The 24,431-nt window shown below is 31.8% G+C and overlaps 2 protein-coding genes across 2 annotated transcripts in view; one reads left to right on the forward strand and one right to left on the reverse strand.

Moving 5' to 3' along the window:
* Positions 1-22,817, reverse strand: part of LOC127847784 (mucin-5AC-like) — a 49,490-nt gene extending 26,673 nt beyond the window's left edge. The window contains exons 1-2 of the mRNA XM_052379926.1: positions 22,713-22,817; positions 14,516-14,774 (exon numbers count right to left, since the gene is read on the reverse strand). Of these exons, the coding sequence (XP_052235886.1) occupies positions 14,516-14,774; positions 22,713-22,764 (311 nt within the window). The 5' untranslated portion in view covers positions 22,765-22,817. The remainder of the gene's footprint in view (positions 1-14,515; positions 14,775-22,712) is intronic.
* The window catches only part of LOC127849311 (uncharacterized), a 209,247-nt gene that overhangs the window by 81,149 nt on the left and 103,667 nt on the right, over positions 1-24,431 (forward strand). The window lies entirely within an intron of this gene.

The following is a 24,431-nucleotide window of genomic DNA, read 5'->3' on the forward strand; positions in this document are numbered from 1 at the left end:
ATATTGTTAGCAATTCAGTACTGGTGAACAGAAGAAATGAAATAGTCGTGTTGGTATTTACTGCAAATATGTTTTTTCATATGTAGAAATTTATGTTAAAAGTGTATATTTTAACTGTTATAAGGTTATATATTTTTTATCTTTCATTATTGCATTTCCTTTGGCGTTCACATTATAATTAGTTATGGAGCTTTGATATTTTTTTTATGTATAACGGTCTCATTGGCACTTAACATGTGCATATATGAAGTACAGACATTTATCATGGACAAGGTAACGTATCCAATGACATAATTCAAACCAGGTGTATTTAAAATGACGGAATAGTTTTCTATAATCATGTAATGATGTGCCTTTTAAAAACGCTTTTGTTTTGCAAAACTTAATAAAAATCAACTAGATGTATTTCACTTACAGGTAAAACTCGTATTAGATTTGATCCACCAGTGTGTATTATTTATTTATTTGCACACGCTGGCTATTCCACCATTGCCGGTATCATTTCAGTATAAATACAACACTAGTTAAAGGGAAACAACTCATTTAAGATTTCCTGTATAGTGCCAGCGCAGTTAATTTTCCGCCAGTTTTATCGTTCGTTTTCAAACACATGTGTAAATAATGATTGCTATTTTCTAGTAATGTTGTTATAAAAAAGCGCAGTCGATTTTCGCAGCTATAAATAGTACATGCATTAAGTTCATATACAGTTTCCACAATATTTCAACGCCATTGCATAAGCCTTTTAAAACGATATATATAATGTGAGAACTTTTTGCGGGCAGGCGATTGGACGGCGTCCATGAAAATCGGATTATCATGAAACTTGACATTAAAGTTTATTTGCATATCTTAGTCATTTCAAATAACCAACTTATCGCTTAATGCAATTTCGTAAAACAAATAGCAAAATTAACATTGTCCTCTCTCCAACTCCTATAGTTTTACATCGGAACATCATAAAACTTAGTGACTTGACCGTTGTCTTATAATATCCACCAAGTGTGATAATAAGCAAAGAACGATCCTTGAACTATATATGTTTTCTGCTAATCGTTTATGTTTCCATTAACACAAATCTGCTGAAACATTAAATACAGCAAGCATTACTGGAGCTTGTGATTGTAATTGGGGCTTGATAGGTCAAGATAACTGTCACTAAAAATTAAACAGGGTTTCCGCTAAATAACTTTAGTTTTAATGGAGGTTTTGATTTCAATGTTTGTGTTTAGGGAGCTTCCGAGGAGATCTAGCTTGGGATTGCATATGTAGGTGGTCAGATCATTTTAAATATCGCGTGAACTAAATAGAACTACGGCTTCAGCTCTATTACTTAGGTTCGGAAGGAGGTGTCAAACGGTAATTGTGCGTATGTAGATACCTTACGTATAGGTCTAGTTCATGATTGCTTTTGGTGCCAGTCAGGTTAATGGCTTTGTCATCCATATTCATAACTGGAGTGTGATGGGGGCATTGCACTAAATGACTGTTGTTTACATTGATCAATGACACGAGTCTTTGATGGAGATTTTATACTAAACTATAATTGTGCGTTGGTAGCTTTCCTGCAATTCTAACCTGAAATTGTGCATGCATTATTGCAATGAAATCAGATTTATATGTTATGCGAAAAAGAGATCTGTTTTCATAGAATTGATATGTTTTATTTTGTATTTATGCCTGATTCATCATCTGTATAACATATTAATACATCGGTTGCATATCAATGTAACCCAGACCTTTAGACGGGCGTATTTTATGACACTTTTTTAATAAAACATTTTACACTGCATAATGCTGAGCATAATTTCCTTCGCACGATCAATTTATATGCGTCTTGATTTAAACATAAAAAATAACTTTTATTAACCTCCAAAGTTTAACCGTACGACTTTTTAGTTTAAACGTATGTAAACATCACAGTATAGCAATTAAACTTAATCATTTTCAGTTTACAACCTCTTGATCACCACGCCCATGATTATTCCTTATCAGATGAATAATTTACTTGTACCTGCAGATTTAGATACCCTGAGTGCCTTTATAATAATATATCGAAGATTCATTGTTTCATTCGTGCATGGGTTTCATAAAATAATATAACTCTCCTTATGAACAGTTTTCGCAATACGCGCTCTAAATGTCATTTCCTCGTATGATTTACATGCTTTGTGTTTAATGTTGTTTAAAGAAACTCACAAGCACTGTTCTTCAAATGCAGTTAAATAATAAATCGCTAGCAGTGAGTACTTATCAAACAAAACCGAGGCGACTCATGACAGAATATATCTACTTTTCAAAGATTTATTACTTACAATTGAATTAATTAACTTATCCAAGCGTATTTGAAAATAATACATTAACTGAATATTAAACGAATATATTATTGAAAACCGCATTGAACTTTTATTTACGACATTTTCTTTTCAACAAGCGGTAATAAAACACAATCTTTTACGGCAGGTCCAGACACACTGTACTTGAACCGTTCAGCTTGACAGGGAAAATGTGCGCCTATATCCCGCAGAGAATCTCCAGTTTAGTCCTACTTAAATGTGATAAATCTCAATTTGCAAACCATACACTTCGCATTTTATAAGCGGGTATGCACTATCTTTCAAATGATGCGAGGTTGGGTTGATAAATAGCACACACTACATAATACATAAAGGTTCAGAAGAATGTGTACCCATATATTATACCAAAAGAAAAACCCTTTTTGAGTTCCTGTACGCTTGCTTATACTTCTTGATAGCACTTCGAGTATTGATGAAAAACGTCAAAACAGATTAGTTCATACGACACATGGACGATGCTTAGTTTTGCAACAAATACGGGTAACATGTCTGTTTCTTAGTAAACTTAATCGTTATACATTTTTATAATTCATTTAATTTATTCTACTAATAAATATAATGTATTGTACTAATAAATATAATGTATTGATTTTATGTTATTTCCCTCGTTGATATTCATAAATATGCTATAGATATAGAAAGTATGATGTTTTGTATACAAACGCACACACCGAATCAATCGCTATTCAACTCAATCAATAGTTACACTTGCAAACAAATTTGAATTGTATAAACTTTAATAAGATAAGCAATAATAAGTACTTATTTGCAGTGCAATATTGAATTTAGACTATATGTATAAAACCTGTATTCTTTATTTACTAAAGAACACCATATAATTTTTGAACAGTTATAGCTTGCCAAAAAAATTGGCCTTATATAATTGCCTATTAGATGCTGTTAAACGATGCAAAACCGAGATATGTGGGTTCATGACAGATGTGATTGAGTTCTGTAATACGTATTTGTCTTGATAACGTTACACATTTTAAATATTCTAATATTGTACTAAAGGTAAATAATTTGGAGGTATAAATAATGCATATTTTGACCGATCAGAATTCTATATAATGAGAAATCGTTACAAAACGAAATTGCTGCTCACAATATAAGTGCTACTTAGGAATGGTAAAATTGCGTTATGTCGAAAGAACAATCCCTTAAGGTTTAACTTAAACGTATCACAAATTGACTATCGGTCATTACGCGCCCAAGTCTTCGGCGAGATTATTATAATTATTTTGAATTTCATAAAGAAGATACCGATTGACATGTGCAAAAAACGTACCCTCGACGAAGAACACGCATACATGAAACGCATGCTTTTCATGAAAAAAGTGCAGTTCGCACGAGCACCATTAGGCTGCCGCGGTCACCTGTCAGTTGGTGCATTGTTTATCTGCAAAATAAGGTTGACGCCATATTGTTGTTCTATGTAAGTACGTCATCGTAGCGGTCATTCTGCCCCATACCTGTCAAACGTGTTCGTTCGTTGATATAAATTGAACTTCGTTTGACTGGAAAATATCTTACAAATCCTTTACTGATATCCAAATACAAACCAGTGAAAATCAAAGGAGTGGATAATTGAAATGCCATTAAATCCACAAAGGTACCGGTGGCTCTAAGCCCAGTATTAGAAAATTGAAAAAGAAACCAAGTCAGCAACATAATTATGATTAAGAGTCAACATATAGCAGTTGTATTGTCCAGCTTGGTGATAATTTCACATTGTACGTAAACATCGATATATTTTTTGTAACCGACTCCGCTTGAACCAAAACATATATTCATTTTACATATAAAACTGTGTAGTCTACTCAGGGGTCAATTTGTTCTGCCCAAACTACAGAATTTCACTTATCTATCTCGTTACGATGGACCTAAAGTGGCGTGTTGGCGACATAGATTCGTTGTAATGGTATTGTTGTCGGTTTTAAAGGGCGCAACAGAGAATAATGCTAAAATGTACACACAAAAAACACACAACAACGTCTTATCACATTTTAACAATTTGTCGTTTTGACGTTTTTGAAACAACGGAAAATAAGAGCGCTGATACAAAATAAACGATATTTTTCGTCCGATCTATGAGAGCGTTCTCACAGGAGGACGCGAAACCGCCAAGACAAAATGGCGACACGTGTTTTATTATTCGTAGCGAAATTTACCGAAATTGAATATTTTTATCATTTATCAAAATTGTGAGTTTAAGCCATATAATTTTGATACAAGAATACCATTTTATGAGTGTGCCAATAAACTGCAGAACACACGTATTTCCGTATTTTGTTCGTTTATCGGGCACCTATACAGCTCCGAAAAACAGTCGAAATAATTTTGTTTTAGAAATTAAAACTTCAAAAATGCGTAGTTTAGGTTTGTATTTTTTATTTATTTATAACAATGTCATATATCTGTAAATTGTGAAGGCGTTTTGTCCTAAATAATATTGTTTGCATTTTGTTTTGTAATGCCCTTCTAGGATTTACTTTATTAGTTTGTATTATATCTGCTTTGTTTGTAGAAGGGTTCAAACAGTTTATTGGACGTTAGAAGTCAAATAAAATGTGTATTCCAAATAGACATTACCACAAATGTGTTTTATTGTTACATTTATGTATCGACATTGATTATAGAAACACACAAATTAAGATATAAACAATAAATTAACAACAATGAATTACCCGAAAATATACTTTGCCTGTTTTGCAATCAAATCACATTCTGGGATAAAATATTCGCTAAGTTGTCGAAGTGGCAGCCACTTCTTCCTACTCGCCATAGAAACGGGATAGCATATGGACCGCTTTAATACAAGAACTAACTTATTGTCTGTGGTCTTAAGTTAAATCGTGAAACCATATATTTGTTTAACCTATATGATTTGATTAACAGAACTGTTTTCATCTGAACTATGACGAACTAGTTTCGATTTCCAACATGAATGTGACATTGACTTAAAATTTCGGTTTTAAGCTCAACATCATAAAAGTGTATCACATTAACATTATTATGAACGAAATCAATACGTCAGTTGGTAGAGGAGCGTACTAGTTTCCCGGGGCTGTGGGTGTGAGGCGCATAACGGCCTTCATGAGGTAACCAACAGTTGTATTAATACGCCGGGATAATTTACGTGTGTAGTTGTCTATAAAGTATTCAACAAAGGAGTTGCCAAAACCCTAGGCGACCATATGTTTCAGCAGATGACAAGTGCTTTTCACGAAATAATTTTACTTTAAGAACATATATTATGGGCAATGTTCAATAGGGCTAGGCAACCATTGGTAATACAAGGGTGATAACCAACTTTATTTTAGCAAACGCTGTGATCAATTAAACAATATAATTCAAGATAACATAAAATTGTTTTGTGCAGGTGCTTTTTACAAAATGCAATACTTTGTTTCGTTGATGTCTAAGCAAAGCTTACGTAGTTGTATTAAAATATTGCAATTCAAATACCTTACCACCGAAAATGTTCGACAGTAAGAAATATTTTTAAAAACTGTCGTACAATTGTACTTATGCATGTTCTGACTTACTTGCAAGACAAGTTTTCCACGCTTGCAGGCGGATGTGGGTGGTAACAAAGCACCATTGTTAAATAGCAACGAAATATATATTTTTTTAGGAATGCAGATAAACAAACATACTCACAACTCACAATGCTCACTAACCTGAGGCCAAATAATTAATTGTCTATATTTAGGACAGAGTAGAGTTGGTGACCGTATGGATGCCACTGCTTAAGTATAGAAACCACGGTCTGATAACAACGTGTTAGTGACATGCCCCGTGGGTAGAATGAAATGCCTTCGTAGGTAAATATCAGAGGCTGTTAAAAAATGGAAACAAAACGTCATTGTGCAAGTATTACAAGGAATTGAAGAAAAAACATATTGATAAAAATAAAATGTAAAATTTTATAATAACCACACATTAATATATTTATTAGCAATAACGTTTGTTCCAAATTGATCGTTATTTTACGTGTTATTTTACAATATCTTATTTCATATGTCACATATGTAATTGATAGTTTAACATGACGAATTGCCTCTTGCAATCGGAATCGTAAATTTATACTGACAAATATCATATTATAAGTATTTTTATTAGTTCCACTATGACTGGCCATCACTCTCATTTCACTCCTAAGAAAATAAAATGGCGGTTAATAAAACTGATTAATAATGTTTTTAGATGTTTTAAAAACTGAATACTTCTGTACGAACTATATACAGATCACCCTTACAGTTACATTACACATTAAATTGAAGTCTCACAATCATTTCGTCATGTCGATAGATACTAAACACCCTAATTCGTTTCGACTCTGTGCTTATTGATTAATTAAATGTTTGATCTGCATAACGCCTGCATAACATCAAAAAACAATTTTTGTGCATTGTTGTCTTTTTTAAAGATTGTTTTATTGCAAACAATAATAACGTATCATTTAGTTGCTGATATAATGTTTATAATATTTATTTAGTCGTAACATATTTGGAATAATAGGTGAATATTAAGAATTACTCGCTCAACTCGTGTTGTTCAAAAACGGTGATATAATTATTGACACGATATGTGCCATATACCTTGATATATTAGATTTAATTTTAAATAGATAAAATAATAAAACTTTTTTGCCCGGATTCGATTAAGTGCAATCTCGACAAATACCATTAAAAACATCCCATTAAAGTGTCACTTGCAATCGTATTTATTCAACAAATGATTATAAAAGCGAAAGAGATATTAAATGTTTTAATTAACTTCTCAAACTTAAAGAACGTTCGCAAATATCACTGTTGATTTATTGACATACAGTTTAATAATGCCAATCAATTCTCAAGTGTCCGTACCCTAAGGAGTTTGTCTTTGACTGTAGACTAAAGTACAATATATCAATTAGAGCGACGACTGCTAACTTCCTCGTAGTATTAAAATACATATTTGAAGACAAAATATATAGGGAATGTCCTATCAAGACTTCAATACATAAAAATGATGAACCGGAACGAACTCTGGAAGTACATGGTCATCATCATTATCATCATCATCATCATGATCATCATCACGATGCATGCATGCATCAATCCATCAGTCCGTCCGTCCGTGCGTCTGTCAATTTATCTACCCATCCATCCAAACATCCATTCATCGATCCATTCATCAATCCATCTTTCCATCCATCCATCCATCCATCCATCCATCCATCCATCCATCCATCCATTTATCCACCCGATTTTGTTTAATCGCTCAATTGAAGGCATATAACAACAATCAACGGGTATCAATAACATTAATATAATTGAATTGATTTTATTGGAATAGTATAAATCATACCTATAATGATTAGTATAAACGTTAAAATTACTTAAATTATCTTAAACAACCGTTACATCGAAGTAATAATGATGTTATATTTTCGAAGCGTGGCAAAGAAGATTGTATTATGTTTTAGTATGCTTATGCTGTGAATTCATTTAAGTGCATTTACTGGTACATGTGCATGTAGATACGTTGATCGCCTGTGTGTTTATGTTTTTGCTGTTTATTGTTTTATTCAATGACTATGACGTTGAATATCATTAATCTTCATCCAAATTAATCGCACAATACGCTTTTTTGTCAATTTTTCACGATTTATTACTTCATTTGTTTTACTTTATTTCAATAAACGACCACTCAATGGTCTTTGAAATCATTACAGACACACTGCTATAGATAATTAAGTTATAAATCCCTAGAAGTGCGTTCTTATCAAACAAAACCAAAACCGACATCTTAACTAAATATTGATAAATTACTAACAATTAAATGATAAAACTAAATCGACAATTATTTGCAAGGAACACATAAACTACATATTAAACGAATACGTAATACAAAACCACATTGGCATGTTATTTATGTCAGTATTTTGTTTTCAACAAGTAGCTATATAACAAAATCTTTCACGACAAGCCCATTTCAACGAGTACTATATTTGTTCAATATGACATTGTGATTTGGTGCCTAGCTCCAGAAGATAATCTTAAGAATAGTTATGCCTAAATGAAATCTATAAATTTAATCTCCATCGGCAAATCATATGATATATGTTTGTAAATCGGGTAAACACGTACTTTCGGAAAATACGACGTTGATGAAGAATATGCCTACAAATAAGAATAAATGTTACTTAAGAATTACCCCGTTTTGAGATGTTTTTACCGACTTCTAATACGTTTTGATTGTACTATACGTTTTGATGACCAAGTTCACTTACACTTTTAGGCGATTCTAAATATTTAATGCAGATTTGTTCATACTACGCGGAGGCAATATGTTAAAGTTTGCAACAAACTTCGAACATTTTCGACTTCAAATACTAATTCCATACCAACACCATATGAAACATATACATTTATGGGATGTACAAGTGCAATCAACTACATTTTACCATGATTGTTCTTATTTATAAATCAGTTCCTTTTTCGCGGCTACAGCAGAAAAAAGAAACCAGTACTTTTGTGAAGTTAGTATTCGAACTAGAAAATGCCGGTTCAGTTTAAACAAGAAATCCTATACAAGCGCGAAGAAGAAACATGAATATATGACGCAATACATGTAGTCAATGCATTCGAGATATTTTGTGTTGATTTACTTAAGAATTGTTTGCATTATTTTTCTTTACAATCCTATATCACATATTTTAGCTTGAATGAGGAATGAAGAACTATTCCTTATTCCTTAATCAACTAAGAATAAGGAACTAGGAAAGAGAAACCAACTTACGCTCTATGGTTACTAAATGTTATATCGATAATGCGGTGCATACAAGCTTAAATAATATGTTGGGATGATACATGTGTGCCAAATTGATGAAATAAAAGATTAATATGTTGAGTAGGCGTAGGTATTAGGATCTGTACTCTTTCTTGTCCAACATGAAATATGAAACAAGAAACAGTGACGTGCGAAAGAACCTGTAATATAAATACTTGACATTACGATCACTGTGCAATAACAACGTTCAGTATCAACCTCCGCGAAAAGAACATAAAAGAAAATGATAATTCTATTCGTGATTAAATACTTAACCAACACAATAAAATCCTCCCGATCTGAAAGCATGTTCTTGTGATGGCAGAGATTGTATATTAGAGCAAGGACGACTACTCTGTCTGGAGATTGGCAAGGACAGACGCGTGTTTTCGAGATTGCCAAAGAAACCATTGCCTTTTTATTAAAAAAATGTGCACTACGCACGGGAACCGTCCGGCCGACGTAGTCACCTGATGAGTGACGCATAGTTGACATGCAAAATAAGATTGACCCCGTATATGTGCGGTACTTCATGGGTATGTGATCGTAGTAGCCACACATTACACAAGTAAAAAAAAATATTTACAAGTTTTTTTTACTTAGATCCAAATACAATTATGTGAAAAACATAATAATAGGTATTTGAACTGAAAAAAATTTCGTGACCTGAAATAGCTTCAAGACTCACGGTAAAGTGGTATTGGTTGGTAAAATTAGAAAAAGCCAACAGAAACAAAGATGGCAAAAACATATGATGTTATGTCAACATATAAAGGTAATATTACCCAGTTCTGCGATAATTTCACTAACTTTTACATTGTTTTAACCTGCTAAGACTAACCAACTATTTGTTACTTAGTCATCGTGTAGTTTTTGGAACCCCCATTTCGCTTGCACAAAAGTATATATTCTTCTTTTCCAAAATAAATTTACCTATGTGTCCATCTGTACTGTTAAATCGACAATACGACACGCAATACTGTTTACAATGTGTTATTTATCGCTCTTTTATAACTTACTTTCAAAACATTAATCCACTAATTTTATATATTAAATAGTTTGTAATGTATCTGTAATGTTTTGTTTTATGTAACAATCATAACCGCATGATAATACGAACATGCTGATTACGACAACTTGTATTTGTATTCTATTCTTTTTCGTTTAAATTAATTACCATTATAATTATATGTAGGGTTACATTACTAAAAAATACCATTACAATTATATGTAGGGTTGCATCTATACAATAATCAGTCACCATACAAGGTAGCATTTCGTGGCATGAGTTTAACATCCAGCACTGAGTTTTAATTTATAAGTTGTTTATTTTTAATAAATCCCCCCTTTTTCGTAGGGTCAAACAGGTCATTGGATGCTAAAAATAAAATAATGTTATGATCAATGCACATTTATTTAGCGACAGTGATTTCTAAAACACACACGCAATCAGATACGACCTAACTACTTTCACAAATTACGGGCATAACTTGAACACATGACATGCATGACTTGTTGTTCTGCACTTCGGGATAAAACGAGTATTTGTCTAAGGTGTCGAATTGGGATGCTATACGTCTTTTAACTCGTCATTTGTATGGCACTACACGTGGACCGCTCTTATCAAAGAACATATTAATCTATTATGAGGTCTTTAGTTGAACATTAAAATCGTAGATGTGTTTAATCTCTATGTTTTAATTTATACAAGATTCTCCTTCAGTTACAGTTTACAGTTGACTTACTATAAAAACAATGTACTACTTATATTCAAATATTGAATTTTGATAGTCGCATGTATTTTGAATTTTAAAACCATACGACTTGAAATCCCCTTGCGTCCCGAGCCTTACACGGAGGTGTATGTATTTTAAATGTCATTCAATAAAATTAAATGCCTAACAATTGTGTACACGACGGATCAAACTGACCTGTGAAAATTACCACAAAGCATTATGGGAACTGTGACGAAATATTTTCGGTTTACGGTTAATATTCAAATGCATTATGTTTCTCTTTCCGGGATATTGTTTTAGTATGTTGATGCTGCATTAAAAAATATAAGTGTATATGAAGTGAAAACTCCAAAAATAATACACGGTCCCATACAATCTAGTCCTGAACATAAGGCTTATCATCATCATCCTCATCCTCATCATCATCATATTCATCCTCCTCCTCATCCTCCTCCTCCTCATCATCATCATCATCATGATCATGATCATCATCATCATCATCATCATCATCATCATCATCATCATCATCATCATCATCATCATAATTATCATCATCAGCAGCAGAAGAAGCAGCAGCATCATCGTCATCATCGTCATCATTATCATCATCAGCAGCAGCATTTTCATCAGCATTATCATCATGATAATCATCATAATTATTTCATTGTTTTATTTTTGTTATTATTATTATCAGTATTATCATCATCATTTCCTATATAAAACTATTGTTCTAAAACAATATAAATAAAGACATGAGCAAAACTAGATATAAATAATCAAATAAATGGCAACACGTTTAAGAGAAACTTTATTTCAAAAAGTAAAACAAACAAATTAAGGTACAAACAAGTTTCATTATCCCAAAATATCGAGTACTTAAGGTATTTCATAGAGGGACAATTCATGAATGTACATATCTATTCTATGCACACATACATACACAATGAGGAAGTATTTTTGAACGCCTATGCATGTACCATGTTTACGATGTATATGTTTAATATATTAAGTATCTAATTGAATTTGAGCTCCTTTATCTCCACAGTGTAAAATACATTTTTATTTAAAGAATCAATGCATAAAATGTTATATGAATATATATATATATATATATATATATATATATATATATATATATATATATATATATTTAACACAACATGGAATACTGTTATTCTCGATGTACGGAAGAACGATGGATAGTCCACGTATTGCATGCATATTCGTTGAGAGATTAGAATAAACGTGTGATCAGCAGTGGTATCAGCAGTAAAATGACCATGAACTGGATTTGTCCAGCTCCGCTACATCCTCCGACCGTGACCTTCAGGACAGTTGTACCGTCCGCCGAGGCAGCTGCATTCGATCCAGTCTGGTCTGCAGTGACCGTTGTGGTGTATCCGCCAGATGTAGCGCTTGTCAGTGTCCTGCCCGTCGTAACTTTGAGAGCGCCAGTTGAGGCGTCAACAGTCAGGTCAGTAGTAGGAGCTAGGTTAAAATTATTAAAAATATTAATATTTATGTAACTGATTTGCACTATGATTTACCATAATGTTATTCACAATTTGTATACGCTCGTTTCTTGACGTTACGTATTATGGGAACATACGTGGTAGATATGCAGGTGTGCGGATGGGAGGACGAGCGGTTGGGCGGGCAGCATAATCATGAAATCCTCACCAAACTTTTTAGATATGTTTGATGACAAAACAATAACAGGCAAATTAACACCTGACATGGTATAATCAATGCCGTGTATTTATACAACAAGGTAAAATTCTCCGTTTTACGTTGTTACACTCTACTTATCTTTATTTCTCTACCTATATGTGCATGATATTTTAATTAAGTGATACGCTTTAAATACACGTTAATGTTTTACTAGTTTTGGACTTTTTCAATCATTAGTTGCCTAATTAAATGTTCCGTTTAATAAATAAATATACATCCTTTGCCTCCAAATCTTTAGAGCTAATTTTCTATTTAAAACACAATTATATCAATTTTGGTAAAAAAAGAACATTTCTCACTATTTGTGTAGGTTACGGTGTCTGTTCCTGAAACAACATCAACAGCTGTGTAGGTCCCAATCACTGTCCCTGTTGATAAAGTGATAAAGCATTTGACTTAATTACTAATTCATTTATTATTCAGTACAACTTACGTAAATTTGCGACCATATTTAGAATATGTAACTACTGCACTGAGATACACATGCAGCATGACATGCAGTGCAGTTATCTTTAACAATAACAATACCATTTAGATACAATATAAATTAAACATATATTGTTTTGTGCTATCAACCTTCAATAGATCTAAAGTGTTTGCATTCTTTCTCGGTATGCCTTAAAAAACGTACGCTGTTTTTTAGGAAAGATGCTGAACCTGCTCAAAATCGACTTGTTTTGCAAGTAAAAGCATACTATCGAAACATGTACATTTTAAGTGAATATTGATTAATTATTTGAAGTCATCACAAATCTAAAGCTTGTTATATTGCCTATTATTCAGGGCTGTACAAAAATGTGTATGTTGTTGGTTATACGATTTCCTTCGATGAATGCTGGAGTCTTTTGAGCATTCCGTGAATATGTGGCTACGTCTACGGAATTATAAAAGCCAAAATGGGTGGACGCTTTTTAATATAAACTTATTTGTTCTTTAAAAACAACAAAGAAAACGCTACTTATCAGTAAATCCAGTAGGAATTAGCTATACCTCTACATTGAAAGATATATTTCTTTAAACAAGAGATACTGACAATAGAAATATTCAGCGTCTTCAAGCATTGCAATTGGGTGAAAATATGTATACCTGCAACAGTGCCGTCAGCTACACAAACTTCGTAGCTTGTCTTTGCAAACTCCAGCCTGTTTGTCACAGTTAGGACGACTGTTACAGTTGCAGTAGACGGCGCTGTATCGGCGCCGCTATTAAATTGAAATAGAATCAGATTGTGGTAGTATTGCAGAGGAAAAGAACACTCCATACTGGTGTTTATCCAAATCACTTAACAACTGGTCATTGCCTTTATATATCAATTTAGTTGTACTTGCTTGATGAAATCATTTACCATTTATCGTTGATGCCTAAGGAGAAAACAATTGTAATCCTAACATAATTTGTATGTAACTAGTTATGTGACGATGAAATACAATAAATAAAATAAGATAACGTTAAATATTGCAAAAACTCGAGGGCAATTCAATATATATATATTGCATTGTATTGCAATATTTGATGTGATTTCATTTCATGAAGTTTAACATGGCGTTTGATCTTTGCGTAAATACATTCCATACATGATCCTTTCAACAATCATTATGGTTGAACCTTGTTTGATTATCATCTGTAATGCATTTTATCAGTTAATATTACCGATGAGTTATTGCAGCATCCGGTCTCCGAAAGGACAAACAGACGGAAGTAAATACAGATATAGAAGGCATAGGTGTTGCAACCAGGGATTAAATACTGGTCGGAACTCACTAACAACTCTGTTTACATTGATATACACTGAATGCTTGTTGGTCATGAATGATATACACGTCAGACTTGCGTGCGAGAGACTTATATACAAATCGTTGATGTGTCACTTACGTTATTTTGAACGTGTATGATGATTTCGTTTCCTTGTCTAAGGTTTTAGAGGCTGCCAGTTTCACAACTCCGCCAGTGAGTGTAGCAATTGAGTCTGGATTGCCATCAGAAACAAATGCGAATGTAACACTTCCACTCGCCACATCAGTCGTTGCTACTACCGTGAAAAGTGTGTCTGTTTCCACACTCGTTTCTGCTAGGCTTACTGTTGCTGCGTTACTTGATATTGTTCCTGGTCCTGTGAAGGTCACAGCACCATCTATAACATAAAAGGTTTATTATCATAGAGTTAAATTTGCAACACATTTCTGCAAAATTACGTATGCAGTCTCCCAAAGGCATCTATTTGATTTGTTTTAATAGATGCTATTGTTTAAGACAAGAGTTTTTATATATCTGAAGAATAATTGTTCTAAAGAGTTTTTATCATAAAAATGTGTTATGCACACACTATACACGCGTAATACAAATTACAATAAGAAGGAAAGGATAAGAAAATTGTATTGTTTTAATTAATTTCTTACATACAAATAAATGTCAAGAGTATTATGTCTTTCAAATACAGAGTATGATAGTATTGTTTATGAAAAATAAATTGCTGTACTAATTATAGACAAATCATTATATTGTTTCAAAACAATTATGTTTATCCCACTTTTACAGCGAAGTCGGTTGATTAAAGCCGTGTTTATTACATTTCGGCTATATTCAACGGCACGACTATTATCAACGGCACGAAATGACGTCATCAACTGCCAAACCGGGACTACTTTTTCCCACGCACTCGTCACCTGTATTTGCCAAGTGCATCAATAATAAAAACAATCTCAATAGTTTGTCAATCTTAATGACCTTAAAACAAAGAAAAGTAGTAAAAAACGTGTTTGTTGTCATTTATTGTCATTGAAACCTCTAGTATTAGGTAAATGTAACAGTGTTGCAAATAGATTCTATTGTTGTTGCTCCCCTTTGAAGAAGTCAGTTCGAGTTGCTCCCCTTTTACCGTAGAAAACAATCGTCTGGACCAAGAAATACTGTGTTAATTTACAAGTTGTACTCGGATATGCGTCCATTTGATTTTTTTTTCAAGTTAGCACCCTTTCTACCTGTCAATACGCACACATGACACTGCATCCCAGTGGTTCTTGCGTCAACAATTGGGTGTCAACAAGCTAGGTCAGATGCTGTAGGCCATGACAAAAGACGCCGGCTTTTCTGATCACAAGAGAATAACGAACCACTCAGTTCGCAAATTCCTGGTCCAAAAAACTTCGAAATGCAAATATTCCACCCACTGAAACCATTGCCATAACAGGGCACAAAAATGTCCAGTCCATAACCAATTATTCCAACATATCTGTTGAACAGCAGCAAAAGTGTTCAAACATTCTTTCTCAGTCCAGTAAATGTAACAATCCAACAGCTTCCTCTTGTTCACCTTCATGCACTGAAACCATGGCCGAAATGCAGCCTAGACAACCACTGTCTACCGTCGAACAAGTTGATCTTAATGTTCGCCCCACCCAGTCACTTCATCAGCAAATGTCTTTCTCTAGTTCAAACAACTTTGCCTCACAATTCTTTGGTGCCACTTTCCACATTCAAAATGCTAATGTATATAATTAGCTTAAATCCAAGTTATCTTTGTTATTTCGTCACGAAATAACCACATATTATAACAAAGAAGCAAATATTGTGCACCTCGTGATCGACTTGATAGTTTGTAATCGAAAGTGAATTGTGTGTGGTGTTAGGCGACGTTGTAAACAAATGTAGTCCCTTGTATATAACAACTTAATGTCATATTGATATTATAAAACTTTAAGATTTGCAATTCAATTTGATTAAAATCGTAATTAATTACGCTCGATTCTTTGCTACAGAACGATATTCTGATTTAAAAAAAAATGATTATTTGATCAGCGGTTATTTTTGGAACGCGGAGTAATACACTGACCTTGGTTGCACTACAGTCATTATCAAAGTACGACAAACACTCATGAAAACTAATTTTGTTTAAAAAAAATAAGTTTACTGAATAAAAAGTGGGATAAATAGAATAATATGTTAGTGTTGATTATAGATCAGGTTTATCATGCTCGGCACGAAAACGAAAAAGCACTAGCCAAGGCTCGTGCCTGGTGTAAGTAAGCAGATCAGCTTTTAGAGACTTTTTTGTTTATTTTTACAAACATTTGATAAGGACTTAAACTCAATTATTACTTCTAAACGATCTTGTACTGGTATTTTGCAGATATCATGCATTTATTTGGCAAAATGTATCAATGTACATAGCCAATATATATATATATTTTATTTTTCGCTTTTCGCTCGCCTTTTATTTAACAAAGAATAGAATAAAAATATATTTATTTTTATTTCGCTTGCTCGCTCCATTTTTGGGAAGCAAAAATCCGTAGAACAAATCATCAATTTGCTGTGGCTTTATACAACATTAGTTTAATAATGCGGTTATCATATATGGCCATTTTCGCAGACTCAGCTCTAGGTTCAGCATAGTCAGGTGAATAACATATGTGACAGCGATTTATTCGGCGTTAACACACTTAGGTTTGACAAAACCCGATCAATCTTTTTCATGCCGAGTCTTTATTTTGGCATAAGGTTTTGATAACATTCGTAAATTTAACACTGTGTGTGCAATCATGATTTCTACATTCCATTGTATTCACTTTATTAATTTGCATAATTTAAATTAACTGAAACATAATGTAACGTAAATATTTTGCTTACATTATTCTTTATAAAAGGTGCAAAGTACACGTGTCTGATAACAATTTATTGCATAAGTATTAATAGTCGTGACCAATCTACTCTCATTTTTCGCGATGATTTGAATATTCTAATGAGCTTTTATTTAATGTAACTAATTATTCTTTAACAAGTATCTTCCATTTGTTTTGTAACAAAAACGTTTAATATTCTTTGAAGAAGAATAAATAACTAGTCAGAAATGTATGAATGGTATATATTTGCAAACGAATGATTTTACTGATTTTAAGTGCAGTAATGTTATAGCCTGGTTTTGTTTACTGACCAATTAATCGAAAATCCTATTCTGCTTTAGTCTATTTTATTTTCTTATTTTCTTCACGGAAAGTAGTTAAAATGTGCTTCCTGAAAAATATCATTCGACGCGGTAAATAAAATGCGACACAAAAAATAATCGGAATATGTCTGCATGTTATACATCATGCTTTGTTAAAATTTGAAAATTGCACGTATTTGGTTAAAATTTAACGCTAAAATATTAAGTTTTGTGCGACCTATCTATTCTCATTTTTCGCGAAGAAATGTATATTGTCACGAGCTTTGATTTAAGGTTATTAAATATGCCCGTTTCGCAATAAATTCATTGTACATTAATTTTATTGCAAAATAGGTCGGAGTGTCTGATTGCAATGAGTCATTTTTATAACAACCCGTTTTGCAATAAATCCATTATGCAATCAAACATCATCCATGTATTAATTTATTAAAACGGATTGGAAACGTTAAAGAGGAAGTTACACATCTAAATGATAATATTTTAAAGAGGATAAAAAACTGTGATTTGTTACTAAAAACTTTAAGACATGGGAGGTGACGAATTTCGAGATTTATTATGATAAAACAACACAGAATGTGTACAGAGACTGATTTCAACTTATTTCGTACTAAAGAGAATATAGCCCATAAGTGAAATTATTTTATTGAAAAATATGTTACTTATTACAATGTATCTTTTTTAAAAACCGTTTTACAATAAATCGGCTCTGAAATAAAATATTCACCAATATACTTATTGAATCGAGTTTATTGGACCCAGTGAAAAGATTCAAATGTCTTGTTTACGGCCTTTGTTTTAATAAGATATAAGTGAATGTTTCGAACAAAATTAAACAGGAAGTGGTTAATGTCATGAGTAAATGTGACAGAAAAATAAAGAATGCAGAAAACGATTTCATTCAATTTCGGACTTAGGTGAGGAAATGCAGTAATTATCTACATGGAGCCAATCGGGCTGCAGTGTTTCATTGCCATGTGACATTTTTAAGAACAAGCTGTTTTGCAATAAACGCCTTACACGTGTACTAATTGATTCTAATTGATTGAACACTTTGATAAGAAAGTCTAAAAAGTCGCGTATAAGGATTGTATTGTTCAAAATAAGACAGATGTGTAAGATTCAACACAAAAAAATAAAAGACATTAAACGCGATAAATTTCATGAGTAAATGTAATGAAACAACTTTAAATGTGTATTGAAAGTAATTTCGTCCAATTTCATTTTAAAGTGAAGAAACATAGAAATGCAATACTGCTCATGCATACCGAGTTGTCGTGTCTTATAGCATATATATTATTATATATTTTTAAATCAACCCCTTTGCAATAAACTCATCACATATGTAAACATGGATTGCAAACGATTAGACATTTTGAAAAATAGTCTCAAACGTCGTCTGTAAAGATTGTTTTTCAAAATAAGACAGATGCGTAAGATTCGACTACAAAAAGGTCATCAATTTCCTCAGTAAATGTGATACAATAATTTTATGAGTAAATGTGAAAAAGCGATGCACAATGTATATAAAGAATGATTTCAACATACACAATGTATATAAAGAATGGTTTGTACCATTTCGGACTTGATTAAGATTAAGAAATCGCAGGTATGCAATAATTTTATTGAAAAAAAAACGTGTTGCAGTGCATTATTGCAATGAGACATTTTTATACAACCCGTTTTGCAATAAACCGTTTTGAAATAAACGCATGACACACGTATATTGATTACAATTTCTTGGAAACTGTAAAAACGAAATCCCGAATATCGTATTTAAGGATTTAATTTTTCCAAATAAGAAATAAGTAAACGTTCCGACCAAAAAAATAAATAAGTAGAATTAAAGTGATCAACTTCAAGATTAGTTATGAAAAAAACGCAGAATGTTAATATAAATTGATTTCAACCAATATAAGAATTTAGTGAAGTAAACCCAGAAATGCAATAATTTAATTGAAAAACGGGTGGTAGTGTCTTATTGAATGTGAAATGTGTATAACAACCCGTTTGCGATAAACTCATTACATATACATTAATTAATTCTAGTGTATTGGAAATATAAATAAGAAAGTATCAAATGGCAATCTTTTGATCGGTATTCGGCATGCATCAACGTTTATACATGTAAACTGACTAGTCATGAGCTTGTATTCTAAAACATAATACAGATTACCTGACACTTTACCATATCAAAATACGCTCTTATGAGGTACATTCTGCAAAGGGTTAGCCAACTCATTTGAAAGAGTGAGTTGTCAGGAAGAACGGATACCCAGTATTTTATATGAGGTTTGTGAGAGTCTTAATCTGCCACCTATTTTAAGTGTCTATTATGCATTTTATTATTTCTGTTTGAGGCGCCATGTACGCGATGCAGGTGGCAGATGGTATAGCGCATGGAGTTCTTTTAAAATGGAAGAAATTTGATGTTTTGAAATTCACGATTGTTAAATGGAGAATCTAAATATCGATGAGTTTTAGATATGAACTGTTACAGACCTAAACCTATCAGAGAGCAGTAAGGAGATATTTATAAATGTATGAATGTCATTGCCTCAACCCACGAAAGAAAGAATCTAAAAATATAGATATAATTATGTGTTGTTGTTTTTTTAATTTTGGCAAACTTACTTAAAAGAAATACATAAATACATTTTAAAAAATATTTAAAAAGAAAAAAGCCGCCAGTGGAGTTTGACCTTGACGAGGTTTGTAGGCTTTCAACTAACAGAAAACTGATAGGCTATAATGTTTGTATCGTTAAATCAATTAACATGGAAGAAACAAACATTAAGGCGTTCCGAATACCGATTAAAAGATTGACATTTAATACTTTCTTTTAATTTATCAAATCCGTTTAAATTAAACAAGGCATGTGTAATGATTTTAAGTGCTATCGCATTTATTGCAAAACGAATGGGTTGTTACAAAAAAAAATCTCATTGCATTAAGAACCGCCAATGCGGTTTGCAATAAAATTATTTAATTTCTATGTTTTTCCTCTATTAAGCCCGAAACTAATTCGTATCGTTTTCTTTAAACATTTTGTGTTGTTTTTATATATTTACACTTTTGATTCGATATTTGTTATTTCCATTTTCATTTTGGTCGAAATTCACTCTTCTTGCGTATTAAAAAAGTCTCCTTATAGACGCCATTTGAAACTTCCTTTATATATCCGTTAGTATATTAATGATGATTTATTGCAAAACGCGTTTATTAAACAAACTCACATTGTAATTACACTGCAATCCGTTTTAGAATAAAATGGTTGCATTATTTTCTTCATAATTTCATAACATTTGTTGAAAAAATATTCTTAGTACATATTGTGTTGTTTTATCGTATTTTCTCTTGAAATTAATAACTTGTATGTATCCTATTATTTTGGAAAATTTTACAATACAGTCATAACCTTTTGAAAACGGAAATCCGTAAATGCGACATTTGAAACTTTCCCTTCACAGTTTCCAATAAAAAATAAATCAATTAGTAAATGGGTTAATGGTTTATTGAGGAACGGGTTTATTGCAAAACGGGCAATATAAATTCCATATCAGACACTTAAATCCGTTTTTCAATAGAATTATCGCATTTCAGTTGTTGTTTTTTCTCTTACGTATTTAATTTATTGAAATCACTTCCTTTACAGATTCCGTGTTGTATTATCACATTTGCTCATTATAATCACCACTTTCTTTGTCTTCTATTCTTGCGTCCCATCTTACATCTTTTCCTTATAAGTAATATGAATAAACGTCCGTTAATCTTTTGAACAAGAAAATCCTTTTATACATCATTTGAGACTTTCTTTTCAAAGCTTCCAACAATTAAGAATCCTTTGACAGTTAACTGCTATTGTGTAATAAACTTAGAATAAACATTTGATGATTGATGTTTTTTTACAATTTAACAATCGTTCACAAATATTATTTTTTACTTTGCCGTTACTTAAATAAAAAAATGTAAATTGTACAAAACGAAGACTACACGTCAGTTTACACTGCGTATGTAAACATAACTGTGCGGTAACCACGATTCGAGAACCACAAAAGTGGAGCTTTGTAAACGTGTCTTTTTTTTAATCTCTTTATCTAATAAGAATACATAATTCCCCCTTAAGCAAAAACAAATCGGGTCGCGGTTAGTTTGTTGGGTCGGTTCGAAATAGGAAACGTTCGTAATGTTATTGATGGCCATACTATCAACACTGCTATTCTGCTTCTGATACTACTTCTAATAGTACTTCTACTACTTAAAAATTATAATAATAATAAAAATAAATATTATTATTATTTATTATAATTATTATTATTAGTAGTAGTAGTATTGTTATTATTATTATTATTATTATTATTATTATTATTATTATTATTATTATTAGTAGTAGTAGTAGTAGTAGTATTATTATTATTATCATTATCATTATCATTATCAATATTATTATTATAACAAAAATTATAAAAATAATTATATTGCAATTAATAATAACAGTATTACAGACCAAATTTGTAAAGTTTAATAAGTTGTACACTTTTCTATAATTTTAACGATGTCGTCTAGAACGCCAGTGAGACACGCGCATATCGCGGTTTACAATTAAATGCTGGAATCTGCAATTCACGGGTCAAGGGATACAGATCATTGATAGTAAACTTTTATATGATCCGTGAACAAGTTTAAAAGCTTAGATATCAGGCTTAAATCATCATATTTAAATATAACAAAACTGTGAGGGAAAGATTTATCATTAACCTTTATTTTCTTCCGCTATTTGGGAATTTGCGCTCATGAGGACTCGACTGTATGCAATTATTAAGACCTAATACCATCTCAAAAATATGGCATCTACTCCAAGATTTTAATTCTGCTCGCTTTATAACAGTCCTGTTTATAGGCAGTTAAATTACATGTTGATGTGTGTGCAGTATTTAATTATCTGTAATAACAATTTTTTATCAATATATTTATTATTAAACTGTTTCATTTTATTAATAGTTTATATTTTTTTATTAGTTGCTTTATGCTGTGTAAATGTATATACCGTTAAATTTTCTCAAGTAGACGTACGTGTTCCGAATTTTAAAACTAATATATTTTTTCTTAAATATTATAATATCTATGTACCTGCATGATGGAACAGGTAAACCACAGCGAGTATTCCAATAAATCCTTTCATTTCTGGTTTTCAAGTAAATCCTTTCGTTGCTGACACGAACTGCGTTTGAAGCATAATTCTGCTGGACATTTATAGAAATGGTCAGTACCGGAAATCACGTGCAACTGTTACTAGGAAGAAACAACACAATTTACGTTTCGAAAACAATATTTAAACAAACCTCCTCTTTTAGGTAAAAGGCGTTCATCTTACCTCGATTGATCGTTCCAAATACGTCGTACCGACCAATGAGAACATTGGTTTCATTTGATGTACGTCGTGTTTCTTTTTGATTGGTCAAAGAGTTCGTGAAATTCGTCAGCGGTCCTGAACATTTCAGAAGCCCTCGCTGAATGGTTAAACCGTCGAGAAATTGGCAAACTGAACCTCGGAGAGTAATATTGAACTATGATATAACCGCAGTCAATTCTTTACCTCGTCACTTGCTGCTCGGATTAACACTCGACAAGATGTGCAAAACGGAGCTTAAATTATAATATTGGAGAACTAACTGGATTAAACTCCGCGTTATCATTCGATGTGCAAAAAGGAGCTAAACTTGTAATGTTGGAGAAAAACCCGGATTTAACTTGGATGTTACGTTGAATATTTTCAATAATTTAGTTTCTAAAATTTGGAATACAGAATCAACTACCAATTGTGAGTTTAAGGATTTTCATGGTATTAACAAATGAGTTTCAACGTAAAATATTTCATCCGGGCAAACAATATCATTTTAAATTAAAAAAAAAACAATAAACGAAATATTATTTTTCTGTCATTAAAATAATAAAAACAAAATCGTGAAAGTAAAAAAATGCAGGTGTATTTCATACATATGCTAAATATTTTCAATAATTAAGTTTTTAAAATTTGGAAAACAGAATAAACTTCAACTGGGAGTTTGAATAATAGTATTTTATTAACAAATGAGCATGAAAGAATACTATTTCATTTTTAATTACAAAAAAAATCAACGAAATATTATTTTGTTGCCATTAAAATAATAATTTAGAAACGTGAAACTCAAATACATAGCATTTGTATTTTATTAAAAAATTGTATTTATTAACAAATGAGCATGAACGTATATTATTCTATTCAGGACAAACATTATCATTTTAAATTCAAAAAACATTTAATGAAATATTCTTTTTTTGTCATTTAAATAATTTTATAAAAACGTGAAAGTCAAGTAAATAGCAGATGTATTTAATATAAAATTTATATTCCTCACTTGAAGTAATGGATAAATGATTGCACGTTCATGTGGTTTATTCAACTGACTTAGTTTATTGGGTATACTATATTAAATGCGACACGTATTTAACTGTTCACGTGCATTTGTAAGATAAATTGAAATGCTCGATATATGCATACGGTTTATTTGTTAAATATTGAGGTTAATAAAACCGCGTACATCTTTGTTTGGTTAAAAATAAAAATAAAAATAACTTCGACTTAACTTATAAAGCGACGTTTAATATAAGCATATACTATGGTAAAATTACTACATTTAAGGATAAGATCAAATCCCTTCAAATATTTCGCTTAGTGAAACGCGTTTTCTTTAAAAAAAATGTTTAAACACTTAAAACATCAAAATAACCGATTACAGTTTGAAACATTACTGATAAAAAGGCGATTTAATTTCTGTTTTTGCAACTATTTCAGAAATAACATTTCAA

Source organism: Dreissena polymorpha, chromosome 10 (assembly GCF_020536995.1).
Source record: "Dreissena polymorpha isolate Duluth1 chromosome 10, UMN_Dpol_1.0, whole genome shotgun sequence".
Classification (NCBI taxonomy): Eukaryota; Metazoa; Mollusca; class Bivalvia; order Myida; family Dreissenidae; genus Dreissena; species Dreissena polymorpha.